Here is a 23,129-nt window from a genome sequence, read left to right as displayed (position 1 = left end):
TGTTGGTCCATTCGCCTGGATGCGTGTGCTCTCCACAATTAGTCATATGTTGCGCGTAGGCGTCTACTGGCAGACACGATGGCCCTTCGAAAGTATCTGGCGGAAGAGTGCAAATATTTTGCGGAGACTGGAGGTATGCGATGCGTACTGGAGGGTGATCCAGAAGGCGAGTTGCTGGGGAGGGTGTGATTTCGTTAGGGTTTTGCGCCACGTGTAGCGGAGAGAGGTTTCGCATTGACTTAGACAATCATCGACGATGGTTTGTGGAGTAATTATTCTCTTGTGCAAAAGCGTCAAATGGCCCATTGAACGAAAAGACGGCCAACCCTTGCCCTACCGGAAATTGGGGGTAAGAGAAGCACTGGGGGACCTTCGTGATGGTTAAGTAACCTACAGGTAACGGCGCCGGATTGCTTCGTCCTCCCACTTCCTCGGCTCGGGGTCTTCTTTTCCTTGCTGTCGGATTGCCTGGGCTCGGCCGACTATAACGGCTGGATCGGCGCGCCGACGGCGAGCCTTTCACGGGCGAGTTCTCGCCACCACCCGTCGAAGGCTGCCTGTTCCTAGAGGGAATGCACAACGCGTGGCCGTCGCACCAGTTTTCTGATATTGAACTGAACGGAAACGAAGCCAGCGCAGCACGCGCGAAGCCCTCGCCTGCTCTTTCCGTCCCCGGCGGAAGCGAAACGCCTGATTGGTTGCGCGCGTGGCGTGAGCTCGTGCCTATGCAGCTGTCAACTCCTCAAACCGCCCTTTCCCGTGGCTGCTATGCTCTGGGAACATTTCTTTTTCTTTTTTTTGCGTGACAGTGCCACCTAAACTTGTGAGTCAATACAAGCTTGTTAACGTAGAAACTGTACAAAAAAAATTACCGACGATTACGTTACTTCCTAATGCGAAATTTGAGCGCAGCAAATAAGCTGTTTCACCTTTTGGATAGATTGAGGCAAAGAAATCGAGCAACACATGTATGCGCTATCACATAATTTTTTTTTATTTTTCACACGTATTCCTTTAACAAAGACTCCACTAACAGTTCTTGACAGTCATGAAGGAAGCTTTGTGGTCGGAGAAATAGACTGATATATGTTCGACTTCGTACACCAATGCTTGATTCTCAAAGACGAGATCTATACAAGTGCCTCGCGAGGTTGTCACAGCCGTGGGGGAAGCAGAGGCTAAGCGCCGCCGCCGAGAAGACCCTGCCGTTCGCGCCGCCGAAGCGGAGGCTCATCGCCGCCGTCGAGAGCAACCAGCAGTAAGCGAGGCTGAAGCAGAAGCTCATCGCCGCCGCCGAGAAGACCCTGCAGTTCGCGCCGCCGAAGCGGAGGCTCATCGCCGCCGTCGAGAGCAACCAGCAGTAAGCGCAAGCGGAGGGGGGCGGCGTGTACACCCAGCGGCAAACGATGGGGGCAGAAGCGCGCGCAGCAAGCGGACAACACGATAAAGGGAGGAGGGAAGAGATAGCAGCGACTGACTGATGCCGCTGACGGCGATAGTGAGTCAACCCCAGCTATCCGCCACACAAGAACAGGGGGGGGGGGGGACCCTTTCCTCCTCTTTCTGCATGGCGGCGACGGTGTTCTATGCAGTCACGTTATCTTGACTCTCTAGCGGCGTCAGCGGCATCCAGCGGTATCAGTCGGTCGCTGCTAGCGCTGGGGGGATGTAAGGGGGGCGGAGCTGGTTACGAGGCCGATGACGACGCCGACGACGACGCCGACGACGACGCGAAACCCAGGAACGGACGCCAAAGAGCTGCGCTCTAAAAAAAAAAACTCTCACCAACTTAATCGCTAAGCTCGACAAAATTAATCGCTGCGCAAAACTCGAAAGACTGCCTAATGCTTTCGCCTACGGGGCAGAAACCTGGAGGCTTACGAAAAGGGTTCTACTCAAATTGAGGACGACACAACGAGCTATGGAAAGAAGAATGATAGGTGTAACGTTAAGGGATAAGAAAAGAGCAGATTGGGTGAGGGAACAAACGCGAGTTAATGACATCTTAGTTGAAATCAAGAAAAAGAAATGGGCATGGACAGGACATGTAATGAGGAGGGAAGATAACCGATGGTCATTAAGGGTTACGGACTGGATCCCAAGGGAAGGGAAGCGTAGCAGGGGGCGGCAGAAAGTTAGGTGGGCGGATGAGATTAAGAAGTTTGCAGGGACGGCATGGCCACAATTAGTACATGACCGGGGTTGTTGGAGAAATATGGGAGAGGCCTTTGCCCTGCAGTGGGCGTAACCAGGCTGATGATGATGATGATGATGAATGCTTTCGCATTCACAGCTCATAAGTGGTGAGGTGTCCTCGGATTTCCTTGCTTCGCTTCAGTCCTACTTATTATCGCCGTCCTAAGCCGGTGCGCAGTGTTCTAGCAAACAGCGTGACGCGGCTGCTGCGGCCGACAGTGACGCCATCGCCTTGTCACTTTTTCGGAGTCAGCCTTATTCTTTAAGGCACGTTTTAAGAGGAAGCTTTAACTCGGGGGCTCCTACCTAAATACATGGGAAAGGAGAAACTGTTTTTCTTGGCAGCCACTGCACCAGATCTTATGAGGTTTGTAGCTTTTAAAAGTATAAGTTAAAAATCTACTGACTGTTGGTTTCGAATGTTTACTTATGTCGTCAATTATTAATAAAAACCGGCAAAAATCGCGAATTTTCAGAAAACGAAACTATACTGTTCACAACTCGGTAAAATCGTAATCACAATTCTGTCAATGTAACATTCGGCTAAGATATAAGTTGACATATTCGATTTATTCACTTGGGATGCTCTAACGGATGCAGTTTAAACTGGGATATCTGTCCTTGATGCCGAGCTAAATTTGTGAACTCGTGCTTCCATTTCTGTTTTTAAGTCCTGCAAATAAAATGCGCACCTTGTATAGAAATTCTGCTACCGACAGTCACTGATTCAACTTACTGACTCAAGTGCAAAATATTTCATAAAAGATCAGCCCAGCGGTTATGTCAGCAAAACTGTTTCCTCGTTTCACATGCATTTGATTAGGTGGCAACGCAGTTAGGCCAGAGCTTGGCGAAATAACATAGTTCGCGGGTAGCATACGCTGCAGGGAACATATCGGCGAAGTTTTGCCGCCGTACGCAGTGAGTGGAGCTCGCAAGCCGATTGCGAAGTCCCCATTCCCTCGAGCACTCTTTTCACGGAGGAAGGAAACTAAGGAGAGGCCCTGACGTCACTCTTTGTGAAGCAAAAGTGAAGCCGGAAGTTGGCGTTGCTCATGGCGATGCTCCGCCTTTTGTGCCACCCTCCTCTCTTGTTTACATCTTTCGCGAAACCACGCTGCGCTGCGCGTGGTTTCGCGCACGCTCGCGCAACATCCGGCAGAGCACGGTGCAGGTAACACAGCGCAACAAGACACGGTGACTAACGCAAACCCGCCCACACAGCGCCTTTGCCACGGCACGAAACCTACCAGAGCAACACGTGTGAGCGCTCAAAAAATCAGAACAACGCCGCCATTGTGGCCCAAAAGGCGTGGCCATGCAACAAAAAAAATAAAAAAGCAGCAAAAAAAATGAGAACCTATACGTCATTTCCGCCACACTTTTCTCCTAGCGCGCGGAGGGGGTAGGGCCTCTCCTTAGTTTCCTTCCTCCGTGACTCTTTTCAACAGAAGGCACCGTTCGCGCTCTATTCTAGACGCAATATTTCGTCATCGGACGCACTATTTCGTCTTTTCCATAGACGGCTGCTATTGGCCGATAGCTGACATCATGCTGCGGTCGGCTACCCGGCGTAGATGCCGCGGACGCCGCGGGGTGCCGCCACGAGTCCATTGGCTAAGCGCGCTCTGACTCTTCTGAGGACAGTCGCGTTTGGCTTATGTTTAGCGCGTCGTAGGCCCCAAAGGCGGAAGTCGGGGCGTCTACGTTAACATCCAAACTGAAATTTGAACTGCACGCCACGGTGACATCTAGAAGGCGGAGCGTTGTCGGCACGCCACAGTGCTCTGTAGCCATCGCAGTGCAAGGCATTGAAGACGGAAGGGGAGCAAAGCGGAGGCCGTGTCTGATTGCCAGTAACAACTTCTGCTGAACGCAGTGAAGTACTTTGTGGGGTAAGTCATAAGAAGCCAACAAACACTGACACAAAGGACAACATAGAGGAAATTACTTGTGCTTAATAAATGCAATAAAGGAACGATAAACAAATGGAAATTAAAGTGGATGAAAAAAACAACTTGCCGCAGGTTGGGAACGATCCCACAACCTTCGCATTTCGCGTGCGATGCTCTCCCCATTGAGCTAACGCGGCGCCGTTTCCCCATTCACTTTCTTGGGTATTTGTTTCCTAGTAGAACCCTGAGTGTGCTTGCCAGCGCAACCACTCATAGACCTTGGCGGCGGATGTTTAACATACTAATTAACATCGGGCCTCTCGGTTAACCCCATTTCTTCTCGTTTATTACAAAATGAGGGTCTCGAATCCGGCAACGCTGATGCCTTCAAGTAACCCCCTTTCTTCTCGTTAACTACAAAATGAGGGTCTCCAATCCGGCGACACTGATGCCTTTAAGTAGCATGTGTGGGTTTACTGACGCTTGCTTTCACCCAAAAAGAGCGTGCGTCTATTTGTCGTACAAAAATCCCTCACGTGACCTGATCCTAGGCGCCTAGAGACAGCATCGTTTAGGGATTTTTGAGAAGGCGCGATTCTGGCGCCGAGCGACGCCGTTGAGTGTTCGTCCTCGGCGTGATCGTTCTCTGCAACGCGCGTTGTTCAACATTGCTCATGTGATTGTTACGTGCGTTGCTCGAGTGTTGGTTGTAGGTTCTGTGTTACTTTGCGGAAAGCCGTGAGTAGTGGCGGTGCGGCAGTGCGGCTTTGGCCTCGGTGAGCTCTGGCAGTACAGAATCTACGTTGTGTGACCCGTGATTTCTTGAGAATCCGGTGGGGGTGACAACTGAAATATCGAAGTGGCCTAGCGCCTCGTCAGCGAAGCTCTGCGAACCGCGATGTGGCGGCGCCGTGTCCGACTTTGCTTAACGGACATCGAGGAATGTGCTGCTCGCTGCAAGTCATGTAAATGCAACTGCGTCGACCGCCCACTGTTCAGCGCTGAATGTGTGTTTGGTGTGCTGTGCTTGAAACGAGTGATGCAGCCGTGCAGCGAGGGTGGCGGAGGAGCAGAGTGGCTTAGGGGCTCCGTTTGCGCGTTCAGACATGTGCTCCCGTTTTGGTCTCATTAGCGACTGTCGCGGTATTGTGGTGTGATAGCTCCTTGCCTAGTATGAAGTTTACGACGCTAACACACAGCATGTTCGCGTTTTTCCGCGCTATATGTCATTTGCATGACGGCCGAGTTGAAAACGAGACATATGTCTGCGTTCTTTGCGTTTGTGTGTTGTAAATTACTTTCTATTGTGGAAGTTCTGGGAGTCATAACGCAAGGAGTGCGAACGTAAATATAAACACATATGTGTGTCTGAAATATTGAATTACCCATAATACCCTTTACGACTGATAAATGGGCTACACTGCCTGTGTGAATCAGCTATCGTATGTTGTGACGCTCTTCCGTGTGGTAGACTGATGCATGGTGCGCGTTTATTTCTGTACTGTTAAAAAAACCATTTGTTTATTCACTCAATACAAATGTACGGCTTCTTCGCCGCAGTACATTTTAGTTACGCGGTGAAGCATACTTAAAGTGGGAGGGGGCCGCTATCATAGTATAGTATAGTACAGTATGTCCACTTAGGCGACCTGAGAGGCGGCGGGTGCGCGAGTATATATTTAAAGAACTCTTATTATCTCCAGTGACAGTGGTCCCTTTTCACTTTTAGTATGCTTCACCGCAGTACATTGCTTAGGCTTCACCGCGAAATATTAGTGTATGGCGAGAAAGATAATCGTAAAAAGCCTAATTATGCAACGTTTCTTTCGTAGCTTGCTACACCGCAATACAGGGGTGTAAATAAGCTTCGTGCAGTAAAGCATACTAAGAGGGGAAAGGGCACATAGGTTTACACTGTGCTCATTATTTTCAATTGTGACATAAGCTTAGTAAAGCACACTCGCCATTGTGGTACGTGTTATTCACCTTCAATGCAGGAGCACAATGCGGATTCTTGCCCCTGCTTTTGGCTGGACTGCACATGGTCTTTGAGAATTGATTCATTTCATTGATTCATTCTTTGATTAAGCGCGAGACCTAGCAATGGGTAGCCCAAATATAGATTTGAGAAAACCAAAACGAATTCAGCAGTAAGAAGCTAAAGGGTTGGTTTGGTGTAGACCAGTGGCCAAGTCCGGATATGAAAGAGGAAGAAAAGCCGAGTCTTTCCACTTCAACACTGGGAGACACAACTTCCACAAATAAATACGACTCTCTTATTTGACTTTTTTAAGGAGATTACCGACTTGCATTGGCAAGTGTTCACTTCAACAAACACTGCATGAAGTAAGCTTCCTGCGCATATTTCACCAGCTACTGCATCATTGTTTCACATTATGAGTGAAACTGCATTTTTCTTTATGCCTCAACTTGCCCAATTTTGTGTTTTGCAGTAGGATGTTAGCAGTGCTATTAAGGCACTTAAATACTCATGAATAGTAGTAGATAGAAAAAAAATAAAAGTGAGAAAGCAGTGGCCTTTTGGGCGTAGACTATGCATACACCTGGTGCTCTTATGTTCATTTTTTCCCTATCCGCTAAACCATTCTAAACAAGAAAAGTTTATACACATTTAGTTTACACAGGCCACTAAACCACAGGTATCGTTGGTAAGCAAAGTATATTCATTCTGTGACATTTTCTGCAGCCCTGCTATTGGGCTTTCCTTCCTTTCTTTTCAGCTGTGCAGGTTCATTAAGAAGTGATCAGACAGTTTGACAATTTTAATCGTTGAAAGACTTAGCGAAACCTTTTTGGAGTTGTTATTTCTTGGTTTCAGACTCTGCACATTGCATTTTAAGGCGTATTTTCTGTGTTTGTTGCTATTTCTTTATGGGTAGGGCATGTCAACATTTTTTACACCATGTCAAGTATGTGGTGCCACAGACTGTTCTCAGATGGAGTCTTGCCCTTTCATCCTGTATGATGTCGGTTTTTTGTGTCCAAGACTGTTTTAAATTTGAGTGTGATTGTAGCATTTTGCTGTTTTGCCTATGTCACCCAAGCTTGAAAGATTGCTACCCACTGCTGGTGGCATGACACATATGTGACATTTGCAATTTATGGCTACAATAAATATAACAAATAGAAGTTAATTCAAGAATAGCGCCTTTGCATGGTGGTGCAGCCATAAATTGTGGCTGTAAGGTACCAGCAGTGCAGGTAGCACTGCTTGTGCAGAATACAGTGCAACTCTACTACTTTCAAAGATCATTGTTCTTATATGCATCTGTATAGCTCCAGTTCTTGTGAACACACACCTGGTGGAAGAGTAGCTTGCACCTGCAGTTGGGGCCAATGAATAGCCAAATTTCTGCCTCTTTTCATGTTATTAGCATGTTAGTAAAGGCAGTCGTTTTTAGTGACCTGTTTGCCCAGTGTAGAAGCTGCTGCAGGGTGCCAGGATCTTGTACACATCTTCAGCTTTGCAGGGAACACAGCATCTGGCACATAGTTTGTCACAGGCCATGTCTTTGGTGCAAGTTGAGTTGACCCACTTGCCAAGGGAGAACCAAGCTTGTTGGATATGATGTAAACCGCCTGTACACTCAATGCCCTTCTTTCATTTTGTGTGACATATATGGTTATAGCGACCCTTGTTTTATGCACTTCTTGTCCGGAAGCAGTCTTTTGCATTTGAAACACTTGGCATAGCTTTCAGCAAACTGGACAGGAATAACACTCAAAAACTAGATGATAATGATTGCACTTATCATGCGAAGCTTCGTACAGTATGATGAGGGCGTAAATAAATGAGGGTGTTCCTCAAGGCCTTGTAGCATATGTCACGAGTTTGGAGCAACATGATGTATAGCACTTTTTTGATCGCATGCTGTAGGTTTAGCAAGTGTGGCCATAGTTGAAGCGCAGTGCAAGGTCAAGAAAACAGATATCTATGAGCAGCACCCTGGTAAAGGAGACTCTGGGAAAACTAGTGGGATGCCTGTTAATCATCTGGTTGACCCACTTGCTGGCTCTATCAGGCAAAGTATGGTAAAGAGAAGGAAGTCATCAACACACCAGAAGGTTTTTACGTATAAACACTGTGCTAAGGTCATAACAAGTGTTAGCGCGCAGGCTGTGCACGACCAACTACATATGCCTTCTGTTCGGACATTGCTTATTGTAACTAACTAGGATGGAGTGGACAAAAAATGAACAGCAGCTCCATTAATTTGGTTTCACTGGTATCAACAGTGTTTTGTAAGTGTACATTGCCATACTCCCCAATGCCTTCTTGGGTGACATCAGCAAGGACCAGCTTGAGGCAAGGGGTAATAGACGTCTTTACAAGCTAAAAATGCATGCACGCATGGAGAGCACATTGTGTCCAAAATGTACACACTTCACAGGAGCACTGGAGAAGGAACAGATTAAGTGGGCAAAGACAAGCTACTAAACACCCAACACTGTTGCCATTTAACGACATCTGAAACAATCCCTCTTAAAGAGGAAATCGTCTTTGTGTATCCATAAAGAGGGCAGATGGTCAAAGCCCATTCAGTAATGCTGCTAGCTTCAAAAGCCCACTTTTCACGCCCTGAATACTTCCTTCTTACGACTTTCTACATTATACTGTCCAAAAGCTGTCATTGAGAGCACTTTTGGTTTGGGGGCAATACAGTTCAGAAGCAATTGCAACAAACCTCCCTTCCTAGTTGGCCTGGATGCTCACGGTACTTATTAAGCAGCACCATAAGACAAGCAAGGTGAACGGATGCCTCCAAGCCCTTGTTCGTTTATGACACTGTTCTGTTAGTAACAACGATGAGACTTGAAACCAACAAGCTCAAGTTCGGCACTCGCATGGTTACTGCGGAGGATCCATAAAAAGCACAAAAACAGAAAACTCAAGAGAAAGGATAAAGCACCATTTAACACTTAGTATTGCTGCAACCCACCCCTTTCCTTTATTTTGTCTGGTCGTGCTACATCTTTTTACTATAGATAGGCATGAACTTAGGTGATGTCCCCAATCAGTGTCCAATTTTTATATACACTATGTGCTGGTTCAGAGGCTCAAAACACTGCAATGCAATCTTCAAGTAGAAAAGGTGCCTGGAAGAAAAAAAAAGCTGTGCTGCAACCATCTCGCCAACATCTTGTCCCCTTCATAAAAATCGTGCTTCCATATCAACTTGAGCCCTCCAGTTTACAGTAAAGTAGCAGTGCACTTATGAACAACTAATCAATTCTCAAAAAGCATGTGCAGTCGAGTCAAAATCATGGGCATGAATCCGCATTGTGCTCCTGCATTGAAGGTGAATAACACGTACCATAATGGCGAATGTGCTTTAGTAAGCTTCCCTGCAATATGGATTAGTAATGTACAAAGGATTGTCATTGAAGCTTACCACGAGCACAGATGCACTTGCAAATTATTTCACAATTGAACATAGTGAGCACAGTGTAAACCTATGTGCCCTTTCCACTCTTAGTATGCTCTATTGCACCATGCTTATTTACACCCCTGTAATGCGGTGTAGCAACCTACAAAAGTAACGTTGCATAATTAGGCTTTTTACGATTATCTTTCTCGCAATACACTAATATTTCGCGGTGAAGCCTAGCAATGTACTGCAGTGAAGCATAACTAAAACTGAAAAGGAGCCACTGTCACTGCACATAATAAGAGTTCTTTAACAGCCGCTAATGAGACCAATACGCGAGCACATGTCTGTGAACGCACAAACTGAGCCCCTAAGCCACTCTTCTCCTCCGCCACTCCCGCTGCACGGCTGCACCACTCGTTTCAAGCACAGCACACCAAACACACATTCAGCGCTGAACAGTGGGCGGTCGATGCAGTTGCATTTACATGACTTGCAGCGAGCAGCACATTCCTCGATGTCCGTTAAGCAAAGTCGGACACGGCGACGCCACATCGCGGTTCGCAGAACTTCGCTGCCGAGGCGCTAGGCCACTTCGATATTTCAGTTGTCACCACCGCCGGGTTCTCAAGAAAGCACGGGTCACACAACGCAGATATTGTAGTGCCAGAGCTCACCGAGGCCAAAGCCGCACTGCCGCACCGCCACTATTCACGGCTTTCCGCCAAGTAACACAGAACCTGCAACCAACACACACGCAGCGCACGTAACCATCACATGAGCAATGTTCAAGGCAACGATCACGCTGAGGACGAACACGCCACAGCGTCACTCGGCGCCAGCAGCGCGCCTTCTCAATAATCCCTAAACGATGTTGTCCCTGGGCACCTAGGATCAGGTCTGATTTTTGTTCGACAAACAGACGCACGCGTTACTTTCACCCAAAAAGATCATGTTCTCGTGACGCCAGCGGCAGAAAGAATGTTCCACATCCGCCGGAAATGTCTGTAGGCGGTGGCGCTGGCTAACGCTCCCAGGGTTCTGTACTAGGAAACATAAGATACCCAAGAAAGTGGATGGGGAAACTCCGCCGTGGTAGCTCGTTTGTTAGAGCATAGCACGCGAAATGCGAAGGTTATGGAATCGTTCTCCACCTGCGGCAAGTTTTTTCATCCACTTTCATTTCAATTGGTTCATCGTTTCTTTGTTTCATTTATTAAGCACAAGTAATTTTCAATGTGTTATCCTTTGTGTCAGTGTTTGTTGGCTACTTATGATATGACTAATAAAAATCGTGCCTCTCGGTTAACCCCCTTTCTTCTCGTTTTGTGCGGCAAAGTATTCCCGAAATAGCCTATTCTCATTTCAGATGCCTTTCTCCACTTCGGTCCACACACCCTCCACAGCCTTCCCTCTACCAAAGCAGAAAAAAAATAAAAAGGTTAGAAAGCAATGGATAACTGTGGACTTGTACAAAAGAATACTTAAAAAGAATAAATTGTAACAGATTCATTAGCTCTCGTAATTGTGACATATTGACTGAGTTAAAAAGATTCAGAAATAAATTAAACTTGGAAAGTTTTACAAAATGCGAAACTATCAACGTAGATTGTGGAATACTGTGAACGATTTAACTGGACGAGGGTGGAAAACTCATATCGTGAGTGAAATTGTAATCGATAATGCCAGTGTAGTTGTGAAAGAGCTTGTTGATGAAATGAATCGACACTTTGTTAGCACAGGGGTATATAGTGGACAAGACTCAGAAGCGGATAGTTTTATGACTACGGGGTAGGTCGATTCAATTATGCTTACACCAGGAACCCCTACTGAAACTGATACAATTATCATGGCCTTAGAAAACAAAGCTGCAGGATGAGAAGACGAAATAAAGGCCTTACCTGTCAAGTATGTCGCTGATCTTAGTACTGTATTAACCCATATAATAAACGAGATGCTTACACGTGGTGAGTTCCGAGATGAATCAAAAATAGCTAAGGTCACCCTTGTTTACAAAGGTGGCGATGAGAAAAAGCTTACCAACTACAGGCCGAGATCTGTTTTGCCGGTGTTTTCCGAGATACTCGAGCTCGTTATTAATGATAGGCTTACCATCTTTTTTTCCTAAACACGAAATAATTACGAAGTTGCCGTATGGCTTTCAAAAGGATAAGTCTGCAGAACCAGCTTTAATTAACATAAAGGACAAAATAATTCAAAATATTGAGAACAATCTACTCACTTTGGGAATTTTCTTGGATTTGAAAAAGGCATTCGACACTGTGCAACACGATATCCTTCTTAAGAAGCTTGCTGCGTATGGTGTTCGAGGTGTAGCACAGAACTAATTACATCATATCTATCAAATCGGTATCAGTATGTATACGTCGACAATCTGGTATCACAAAAATTGAAAGTCGAATATGGCGTCCCTCAGGATCAATCTTAGGACCCCTCTTATCATAAATGATATAACGTCAATACCAAACTCGCCTGAAATAATAATGTATGCTGACGACATTAATTAATCTTTTTTACTGGCACTACAAAAGAGGTCATAGAATCACCAGCAAACAGTTACCTCTTACACCTCTCCATGTGGCTTAAAAGCAACCGGCTGTGTTTAAACACATGCAAAACAAACTATGATTTCTAAGCCAGCAAATAAGAGACGCCTACCGCTACTCCTACCGTAACGTGTACTTTGAGGACACGTTACTGGAACAAGTTAGAGAGCAAACGTTCTTGGGCGCATGGTATAAAGAGGACCTTACATGGAATACTCACGTTAAGAAATTAAAAAGTGAGCTATATGGAGTTACTGGCTGCATGTATAAAATACAAAATATACTACCCACCTGGTTGAAACAAATTGTACTACTCACATTTCTATTCAAACCTCAGTTACGGCATTTTAGTATGGGGAACTACGACAGTTTCAAACTATAACAAACTAGTCATTGTACAAAAGAAAATATTGGGAATGTGAGAAAACTATGTGGGTGACAAACGAGGACTCTGAACAAAACCGCTCTTAATTAAATATAGCAGGCTTTACTCCAGTGGATTTATAGAAATAGGCTGCACACATTACCTGTCGACAGTTGCACTTCATACGCAATACGTAGGCCACACCATCTAAAGCCAGCCACAAGAATTACGGTAGGCTAACATTGAATTATCAAACGATTAATACATTAGAGTGATCACTTTAACGGACAATACACACAATCCTTCCACAACCTCACAAATGACTTTAAAAACCTATTAGTGGGCAGTGACATTGCATTTTCATTTTGAGTAACTTGTGCTCATCCCTGATAACAAATGTAGCCTCAATTATGTTACAGATTTTCTCAGCGCTTGTAAAGTATATTTGCCATTGTTTCGGCACTTACATTGTACATCAGTCTAAACCTTCGTTCTTTTCTGAAATGTTTCTATGTAATGATCCATTTACTGTATATGCTATTTATTTTCGCGCCAGTGATTCTATGACTTTTCTTTTTCTTTGTTTTTCTTTGTTGACTTCTGATGTAAGCCAATTTTATTGTTATATAATACTTATTGCTTATGTATCTGGTTTTTCAACATCTATCCCGTTGAAGCAAAAGTTATGCTTTGAGACATGCCTTCTGAATAATTGAATTTTTCGTTGCTGTGTGCAGTGTGTTAAATAAACTTTTGGCAATAATGTATTTGAATTACATGTCATGCTGGCTTGAACTGTAGGGGCGCAGAGGCTCTGTAAGGTTTTTTGCCTTTACCTCTGCCCCCTACACGGAGAGAATCCGTGAAACAATAAAAACTTATTATTATTAAAAAGCGGTTCAGGGCCCCTTTAAGACCGCTGCGGTAGCGCGCGCGTCAGCTAATCCACGTTCGCACGGTCCTTGCAATCAAAGCCAGTACATGCTAGGCACCCGAGGCTTAACCGATGCGAGTCATTCCCTCTGCCGCATGCCTCGTTTCCACGCAAGCGTGGCGTCCTGATGAGGCCGGCTCAGCTCTTGACGGGTCCACCATATCTTCAATTCTGTACATACCATCACAGCTGCCTCCACTGCGCGGGATAGATTGCACGTCTGTTTGGAATGTCCCGCCATCGGGCCCCACCTCAATCAACTGCGCCGATCACAGACGGCTGTGCAGCCCGCTCAGCTGGACAGGCTTGGCTGGCCCAACTCACTTTTCGCGAAGACCAGCAGAATCTCGAGGGACTCTTTCTGCTATTTCTGTCTCTGTGCCAGGAAAACGCCCTGAAATAAGGGTGTTGTTACTATCCACCCGCCTTCACTTGGCATTCATTTTTCGTGTTTTGCAGCATAATTTAGGAACGCGGAAATAACCGAAAGATGATACTGGGCTGGAAACTATTCAATATGATGAATTCTAATATATGGCGCAAATTGACATTCGCATTCACACAATTATACCAGTAACTGTAAATTTAGGCAATTTTTAGTCGTTTACTAAAGCATGGTACCAGGAAAAGATATCGGAATTATGCGCAACGCAACTGCTATACAACACACCGTTGGTTCCATTGCCATATCGCGTTGGCTGGGACACATGTCCTTATTGACGCTTAAAGGGACACTAAAGGCAAACAAAAAGTCGACGTAGACTGTTCCAGAAACCTTGCAACGCTTGTTTTGTGTCAAGAAAGGACTTAGTTTACGAGAAAAGTGCATCTGAAGGGTCCGAATACCAAAACGCAGACGCACCGCCACGGAGAAGCCGAGTCAAGAAAGAGCGGTGGATTTGCCGCTGCAGCTGCGTTCTTGGTCGCGGACCGTTCGGGCATCTCGCGACACAACATGGAAGTTGAATTCTCGGCTCCTTGCAGTATGTGCGAGTTTCGCGAGCCTGCAAAACCAGCGCAGCACTACGCTATAACGAAACTGCTGTTTTAGTGCATGTTTTAGTGCGTAAAGTAGTGTGGCACATATTGACTGGGCTTACAGTCGTTAACATTTTCTCTCACTAGATGGCGCGCCGATTGTCCAGCTACCAAGGGAATGGTGGTTAGTGCAGGTATAAGGGGGTGTCGTTTACACAGAGAAAAAGCACTCAACGGTGAAAGTTGGTTTACAGTGTGCCACCGAAGGCGCCCTCGGATATGCATACGCATACCGTGATATAAAGGATAGCATCTGGGGGCTTAGTCTATACAGGGAAACACTTGTTACTCTTGATGTATATTCAGAGAACTCACACGCAAAAAAAAAAAACTTTGTTGCGCGCTTCATCGGACGACGTTTCCGTGGGTTGTATCGGTGCTGCGGCCTTTTCTGCCTTATGGGCAAGCTCAGTCTACGGGCACGTTCCGGATTGAGCGTTAAATTTGATGAATATCCCTAATTGGGGGGGGGGGGGGGAGAGGGGAGTGCGAATGTTAAGATTCTTCTTTTAACTGGAGGTGGGTTAAAGCGTTGCTCTAAATTTGACTTAAACGAGCACCTCCAGTGTTCTAAGAAAAATATAACTTCAGTTAAGTAATCGAAGCTCGCTTATTTAGCGGGACTCCTCCACGAAAAATGCCACGTTCATTACGCTCAGAGTTGTTTTATGAAAACGTAGACTAAAAGAACACGTTGTATTAAAAAAAAAAAAACAAGTTCCGCTCTCCTCCACTTTCGTCCCCGAAGCGCAAATATTATATCAGCCCTCGTGGTCCGAATTTCATAGCTGAAGTGACAAATTAGTATTTCTCTGAAAGAAAAAAAATCTGTTTTTGACAACGTATCAAAGGTTTTCGTTATCAATTGCTACCTCACGGTGTCAGCGAAAGCATTCATTCATTTTTAATTCAAATTCATAATGCTGAGAAATATAGCCACCAATTGTTTGAAGATCATTTTCGAGCCACTCAAGGCACGTTATATAAGCCCTAGGCAGCAGGCTCCCAACCTGTACCTCAGAGCCCAACATCAGCGGGACACGACGCACGGTCATTTCCAAAATATTCAGGTGAACTAGGTTTAGCTGCTACACCACTTCGACAAATTACGTAATCATATATTTTTTGTGGCGTATCTGAGGTTTTCCTCATTATTTGCCAACTCATGGGGCCGGATGAAGCCCAAGGAGGAAGCGTATAATTGGAGCTCTCCAACGGAAGAAAGATCCGTGGTGAAGTTTCTGGGATATTTCTGTGTCGAAGAATGCGCATACAGGTATCTGAAAAAAATGCACATAAACATATCTGAAATAAATTGAGAACCCAAGCGGTTGGAGAAAGCCCATAAACAAAGTCTATTTATAGATATCCACTAGATATAATTTTTAGATATCTGATATGTATACATATAACATAGTGAGCTATATATATATATACAGTGAGCCAGCATTTTTCATTGCGACTTATACTGTGTATTTTCAGTATTTCATTTTTAAACCTCCTTCATATAGCCTCTCCCTTCTCAAATGTGCGCTTACTCTGAGGGTATTGCAAATAAATAAAAATATAAATAAATAAATATGGCTATATATATAGATATCCTACCACTGTGCCGTACCAGCGGCACCAGTGGTAATATATACCGGTAATACTGCGTGTAATAAGGTGATTCTAGGTTCTACCGCGCACTTTTTATCCTTGTGTAAGGCTGCACTATCTTTCAAGTTGGCCCACAAGAACGGTTAGACAGTAACAAGCAATCCCAGTAAGTTCCTGAAGTATGTTAAACGCATTACAAATTCATACTAAGTCACGGCCTTCTACTCTCCAGTATGCGTAACGAGCCTATTGCAAGATTATTAAGACCCCCTTTACGTTGCGTGTAGCTGTCCATAGATAGCAGTTTTCGATTGCTTGAATCTGCAGAGAAGGAAAGCTCCATGCAGCGGCGTAGAATTGAACTGTGACAGCAGTGTCCGCCATGTGTTCCAACTCTAGGAGCCGTTCTTAATTATTTTTATTTTTTTACGCGCGCTTTCTAGGAGACACAGGCCACACCACGAACAACAGAACCTCGCTTGGCGATCCTGCACCACACCCACCACCAGCAAGTAAGTAGCTTAACTGGACCGTTTGTCTGGCGTCGTGGCTCGTACGATCGATCGATCGATCAATCAATCAATCAATCAATCAATCAATCAATCAATCAATCAATCAATCAATCAATCAATCAATCAATCAATCAATCAATCAATCAATCAATCAATCAATCAATCAATCAATTTTATTTACCAGAAAAAAAGGAACTGGAGGGACACCTGGGCAAAAAGCTGTCGCAGCAGCTTGACGGAGGCCCAGGGTCCCTTACATGGCAGTAGCATTCACATGATATACACACTTAAGTCTTTATACACAAACATTACATATCGTACGTATGCATAAAAATGACATTTTACACTTGAATGCACTATAAAGAAAGAAAGTAGTCACGCAAACCATTTTTATTTAGCTTAGCTGTGTGCTTATATTTGTTTAGTACAGTCGGTATATTATGTGTTAAGGACTGTAGGCTGTAACTGTTTCGAAACCATGGTACCTTCCACACCTCTGGGTTTCGTGTAGTATGTTTTGTGTGAGTGCAGAGTTCTAGCTGAGCAAGGGATGTAAAATAATTCTTAACATATCCGGATGAGAAGTAAATCGTTTCTAGTAATCTGTGTTCGTATAATTTATCAACGCGGTTTAGTCTGTATTTGAGAAATATATTATCTGTTGGTGAAAGCCGATTAACGTTCTCTATATACCGAACGATTTTCTTTTGAAGTATTACCAGCTTTTGCAAGTTAAATTTAGATGTTGTAGCCCAGACAAGGTAAGAGTAATTTATATACGATAAGAAGAGACCATAGTATATTTGAAGTTTTGCTCTCGTAGGTAGAAATGTGCGGCAACGTGCCATAGCACCGGTAACCGCAGAGAGTTTGCCGCAGAGATGTTTGATATGGGCATCCCAACGTAAATTAGAAGAAAAGTATACTCCAAGAATTTTAAATTCTTCAAATTCAAATTTCAAATTATTCACTTTTCAATTCTTCAGCACAAGACACTCTCATTGCAACGTTTCCAATCGCTACAGCTTTCTTTAAAAAAATTATGTGGCCGAAACAATTTTTTCTTTGTTGTTGTTCCGACAGCAATTGCACACACTCGGGTGTCGTTCGTGTGATCGGCGCCGCCGCCGTCGTGCTGTACCGCTATCGAATGCGCACGCGTGGTCACGTGTGGGGGCAGATTACACTCCCTTTCATGTATAGATAGCGGGTAGCTGCAGAAGCTACTACATGCGTGACCTTCGAAGTTACACTAACAGCAGTTTGAGTAAAAATCCTCATGCTACCTACGCAAAATCTGATCGCACAGGTGGTTTATCCGCCTTCGCGGACGCCAATTTCCGAAAACGTTAGTCGTCAAACGCACAATTAAAAAAAATATGAACTTTTTTTTTGCTTTATCGTGATTGTCGCGTAAGTTCAAATTGGAAACTTAAGACATTCGTCTTTGAAGATAACTTCGCTTTGAATCTCCTGGAGCGTTTCTGTTTCGAGATAGTCATCTTCAAGTATGACGCTCACTGACCTAATTTCGCATTCCGGGCCATCGATATGAACACAGCGTTGACCCTTCCATTGTGACATACCTTGCTGTGTGTGTCTCAAGGTCTTGATTAACAGCAGCGCAAGGACACCAGAGAGGAGAGAAGAGAGAATAGCTAACTCTGCGCTGTGTCATCTCCTTGGTGCTTCCCATCACTCCTCGTCCTCGTCGCCTTACGATTCACTGGTCTCCGAGCCCATGTAGGGGAACTACGAACGGCAATTATGGGGGGGGGGGGGAGTGAATCCAGTGCACTGTAAAAAGATAACCCTGAGCGACGAACGAACGACGACCGTTTAGCACTTCCACCAACAATCCGACAGCAGTCAAATTGTCTCTGCCGACATTACCGTTTCCGTCGACAACAGCGCGGTTACAGCTTTCGTCGTCTCTGTGCCGATTAAGCTATAGAACTTGGTGCACAATTACGAAAAGTTGCGACAGCCTGGCAAGGACAGAAGTTGCGTACGGCAGGTGGCCATCAAGTAGCGGGGAGTGAATGTGTTTAATAAATTTAATAAAGTCGAGTAGGGCCCCGCTAACCCTAACGCCATACCCACCGTCGAGTTCGCCGCTTGGCCGGACGCTGGGGCTCCCGCCGGCACAGACATCTACCCAAGTCTTGCCAACTGCACTGCAACGAATTACGAAGTGATCGGCCGAGAAATCGACCCCTCGGAGGTTTCGGTCAGGAACGGGTGGTGCGACATCGCCCCACGAAGAACGACCAATCCTAAGCCTAACCTCAACGTGGCCGCCAACGTGGCAGTCTCCGGCGCCAGAGCGAAAGCACCCAAGCCCGTGTCGGCACGTAAAGAAATCAAGGCAAGTAGAACGCCCTTACTCCCGCACAACGAGACCAAAGTAGTAATTCGCATCCGCGGTGGACTGAATATCGCCAAAACCGGACACGTGGAAATTGCGCAGGCCATTCAAGAAGCAGCCGGACTAGAAGCGACGCATTGTGACGGGGACATGATTTGCCCCAACTTAAAACAGCACGTCATGGTCGTGAGTTCCCCGCTTCCCGGGAACGTCAACGAACATTTGAAAATTCAGAGCGCCACCATCGCCGGGCAGACGTACGAGGCCTCCTCCTACCAGACTGCACCGGACGACACGTGCAAGGGAGGCATTCGCAACATTCCGCTCCACCACACGCACGAAACGATAACTAAGTTCGTCGTCAACCCGAGAAACCCGCTCGCACTGCGGCGAAGCGCAATAAGGAAACCGGGACGGTGATGTGGCCTTCGAAGGACACGAAGTTCCCAGCCTCGTAATGTACGGAGGTGCATGGCGAGTGCTCGCTCTACAGGAAGCAGATCGCCAAATGTCAGGCTTTCAGCAAACTAGGGCACCGAGCAGACGTATACCCCACACCGGAGAAGCAGACTTGGCAGGGGCTGCGGCATTGCGGACCCCGGAGCAGATCACACTTGTGAAGAGGTCTCTTCCGCGTTGTGCGGCGGGAAACACCCCACGGCCATCAAGGAATGCAAGAACAGATACCAAGTCCCGTACGTGGTACGCAAGTGAGGCATCGAGAACAAGCAGGCAGCCATTTCGGTCAAGAAACTTAGAGAAAAGGCCGCGAGTCTCTTAAGGCACAATGGCGCAGGTGCGGCGCAGCTGCCAGACGGGCAGCGCGAGCCCAGACGACGCTCCAGATCCAGAGGGAGCTCGGGATCCCGATCGGCCAGCAGAGGTCGCACGAGCCGCTCCCGCACACTCGGGAGCTGGGCCCGCTCCACCTCGGGGGTGCGGTTTGCACCCCCTGTTGGAGCCAACAGCTGGGCCCAGCGAATCAAGGCGACAACGGGATGCCAGGCCTCCGCAACGGCGGGGACGCTGCCCCCTAACTGCGGGCCACCGAGGGACCAATCTCAGGTGAGCTTGCAAGCGCGGCCAGAGAATAATGCACACAAACACATCTGAGAAAGAATCAAAGCACTCGAGCACGAGAATGCTCAACTCAGACGCACAATGACAGAACTGGTTAACGAGAATAGATTGCTCAAAACGCAAACCAGCACGCCAAACGCACTGACACAGGACACACACATGGACATTTCACCAGTCCGGCCCCCTCCACCGTAGCGGAATCAGAAACGGCTAGTCAAACCCCACCAACGCCTATGTCATGCTGCATGGCATCGGGCAAAACCTGGAATCTGCTCAAACACCTTATTAACAAGGGTCAAACCAGGAGCTCCCAGACCAAGGCGGCCGACAAGATAGCTAAATGCGAACTCAGAAACTCCAACGAGCAAGAATTTATGGCAAGACTTGCCGAGAGATACATGCCACTCTCGAGCAGCCACGAGAACGAGGCCGACGCACCCGGTTGCCCGTACACTGGAGCGGACAACCCCGACCTCGACGAACCCTTCAACCTGAAAGGAATCAGGACCGTCCTTCAAAACTTTAACGACACATCGGCCCCAGGTCCGGACGGTATTAGTAACAAGGCCCTTCGTAACTTGTACGAAGACTCCATCCGGTTCCTAGCGGAATGAATCAATCAGGTCTCGGCTTCCGGCAGGGTCCTGCCGAAATGAAATAACGCCACTACGGTTCAGAATCAGAATCCACTTTATTTCCAACGCACTAGTTGTGGGCCCCCAGGCGAAAAGCTGTCGCAGACAGCTTGACGGGACGTGGGGGTTTACAGAGTTCTCATCCCAAAGCCCAACAAGCCCTCGGGCGTCGAGAACCTCAGACCCATATTGCTCATTTCGTGCGTGGCTAAAGCGGCGGGACACGCCGTTCAGAACAGGATTTCCAGATGCCTCGAAAACAAGGGACTATTACCACACACCCTCATCGGATTTAGAACCAGTCTGTTGACTCAAGACGCCATGATTTTAATCAAGCACCAAATCATTGATGACCCCATTAGAAACTCAAAGGCCATTCTCGGGTTGGATCTCGAGAAAGCGTTCGATAACCTCTCTCACCAATACATTGTGGACACCATTTGCGAACTCACTTCGGAGCTAGATTCCACGCCTACGTCAAGTCATTCTTGGATAACAGGACGGCTACGGTCCGATTTACCGACCTCTCCACGGAGACTCTCTCGCTGGAGAGCAGGGGCACCCCCAAGGCTCGGTCATCTCCCCTATGTTTTTCAACCTTGCCATGGCGGGACTTCCTGAGAAAGTCGGACAGATCCACCGGCTCGAGCACACCATATACGCAGATGTCATCCAAAGGAACCCCGGGCATGATGCAGGACATCTTGCAAGAAGCAGGAAACACCGTAGAAGAATTTCTCATTCCCACAGGACTCAGATGTCCGCCTACCAAGTCGGTGCTGCTCGTACGCAGATCCACGCAGAAGGGCCGCAGGCCGTACTCGTCAGACTTCGATTACAATCAGGAAATTACCGTTCGAACCAATTCGGGACATGCCATCCCGTGCGTCAACAAAATCGGAGACCTGGGTATGATCGTAGAGACTAAAGACGTCAATGTCTCTACGGTTCAGAGGCTCATCATCAAGACCAACAACGCTCTCGGGCTCATCAGAAGAACTGCCAATGGACACAGAGGTCACAAGGAACATAATCTCATCAAACTCATACACACGTTCATCACCTGTCACTTCGCGTACGTTGCGGCAATACTCAATTGGTCAAGATCCGAAAGAGAGAGACTCAATCGCAAGCAAGCCCTCGGCATTCCGACCAGCACCAGCGACGAGAATCTGGGGCTCCTGGGCTTGCAAAAAACCCTGAAAGAAATTGCCGAAGTGCAGCAGCGCGCCCAGCTTGCTAGACTTCCGACGACGCCTCCGGGGCGCACAATCCTAGGGAAGCTAGGCTCTGCTCAAGGAGACATAGAAAAGAATTTTGCGGACCTCCCACGGGACATCCGCGCCATGATCAGGGTCCGACGTATACCCAGAAACGTACACCCCGAAAACAGGGGCAGACAAACGAGAGGACAACGTCTCCTTAACCAAGCCTTGGCGAACCGCGAACGCTCAGCTTTTGTGGACGCGGCGGCATACGCGGGAAACAAAGCTTTCGCAGTGGCGATTGTGGACGGCTGCGGATCCACAAGACATGCAGCCACGGTAATCGCAAGGAAGCCTGAATAGGCCGAACAGGTTGTGATCGCCGTTGCACTCACCGACGACGATCTTTCTCCCATCTACAGCGACTCCATAGCCGCTATCAGAGCTTTCCAAAAGGAGGCGGTCTGCGCACAGGCCCTCAGAATTGCCACAAAGAAAGATATTAAGAACCACGTCATATACTGGTTCCCGGCACACTTAGGACTAAAGATGGGTGACGTCCCCAACCATAACGAGGCGGCAGACGAGGCTGCGAGCGCGCTAGCAGACCGCGCGGCTTCACCCGACCACCCGGAGAACAAGGACGCCCCACTACATACAATGAAATCACCAAACACTACTACCTATAACGTAGAGAGTATAGTACGCCACACCGTACGCTCACTCGAGCTCAAGAGGTTACACTCACAATGCTACAAATAGACACATACTCCAATCAGTCTACACTACTACATGCCTGAGCTCTGCGACAAGACTTATTGCACCAATTGTAATACACCCCTTAACGTCTATCATTTACTTTGGCCGTGCTCGCAAGCTCACATAAACTCCAAAGCGGGCAAGCACAAGTTTGAAGAAGCAATCCGGAGCGAAGAACTCGCTCCCCAACTCTGGGCCGTCCAGCAGGTCCACGACGACGGCAGGAAACTCAACCTCCGGGTTCCGTCGTGGGAAACGCCCACTCCATGAGAGCCCCAAAGCTCTCGTGGCCTGCAGGACCTTGAATAAAGTTGATTTCCTTCATACCTTCCGATTAATGCATCAGTATTCTTTGGCGAGTATCCCAGGCGAATCTGTCCATCACGCGAAAAGTGCAATGCGCCGTATCTGCAGAAATATTAATAATTGACGACGTTATGACGTTTAATTTATATTTATTATATTTCATAATTTAGTAAATAATCTATTTTAGTATAAACGTAGATGATGGGGAGTTTTATAGGCGATAAGGAACAATTGAAAAAATAATGATCAGAGAATACCCATACGGATAAATAGTGCTCCAT

The 23,129-nt window shown here is 46.8% G+C and overlaps 1 protein-coding gene across 1 annotated transcript in view; it reads left to right on the top strand.

Annotated features, from left to right (window-relative positions):
* Positions 1-23,129, top strand: part of LOC142588845 (uncharacterized) — a 148,600-nt gene that overhangs the window by 44,785 nt on the left and 80,686 nt on the right. Inside the window, exon 6 of the mRNA XM_075700664.1 lies at positions 16,427-16,495. Within this exon, the coding sequence (XP_075556779.1) occupies positions 16,427-16,495 (69 nt within the window). The remainder of the gene's footprint in view (positions 1-16,426; positions 16,496-23,129) is intronic.

Source organism: Dermacentor variabilis, chromosome 7 (assembly GCF_050947875.1).
Source record: "Dermacentor variabilis isolate Ectoservices chromosome 7, ASM5094787v1, whole genome shotgun sequence".
In the NCBI taxonomy this organism is placed as follows: Eukaryota; Metazoa; Arthropoda; class Arachnida; order Ixodida; family Ixodidae; genus Dermacentor; species Dermacentor variabilis.
The sequence above is the reverse complement of the archived record's forward strand: the minus strand, read 5'-3'. Positions and strand labels throughout refer to the sequence as shown.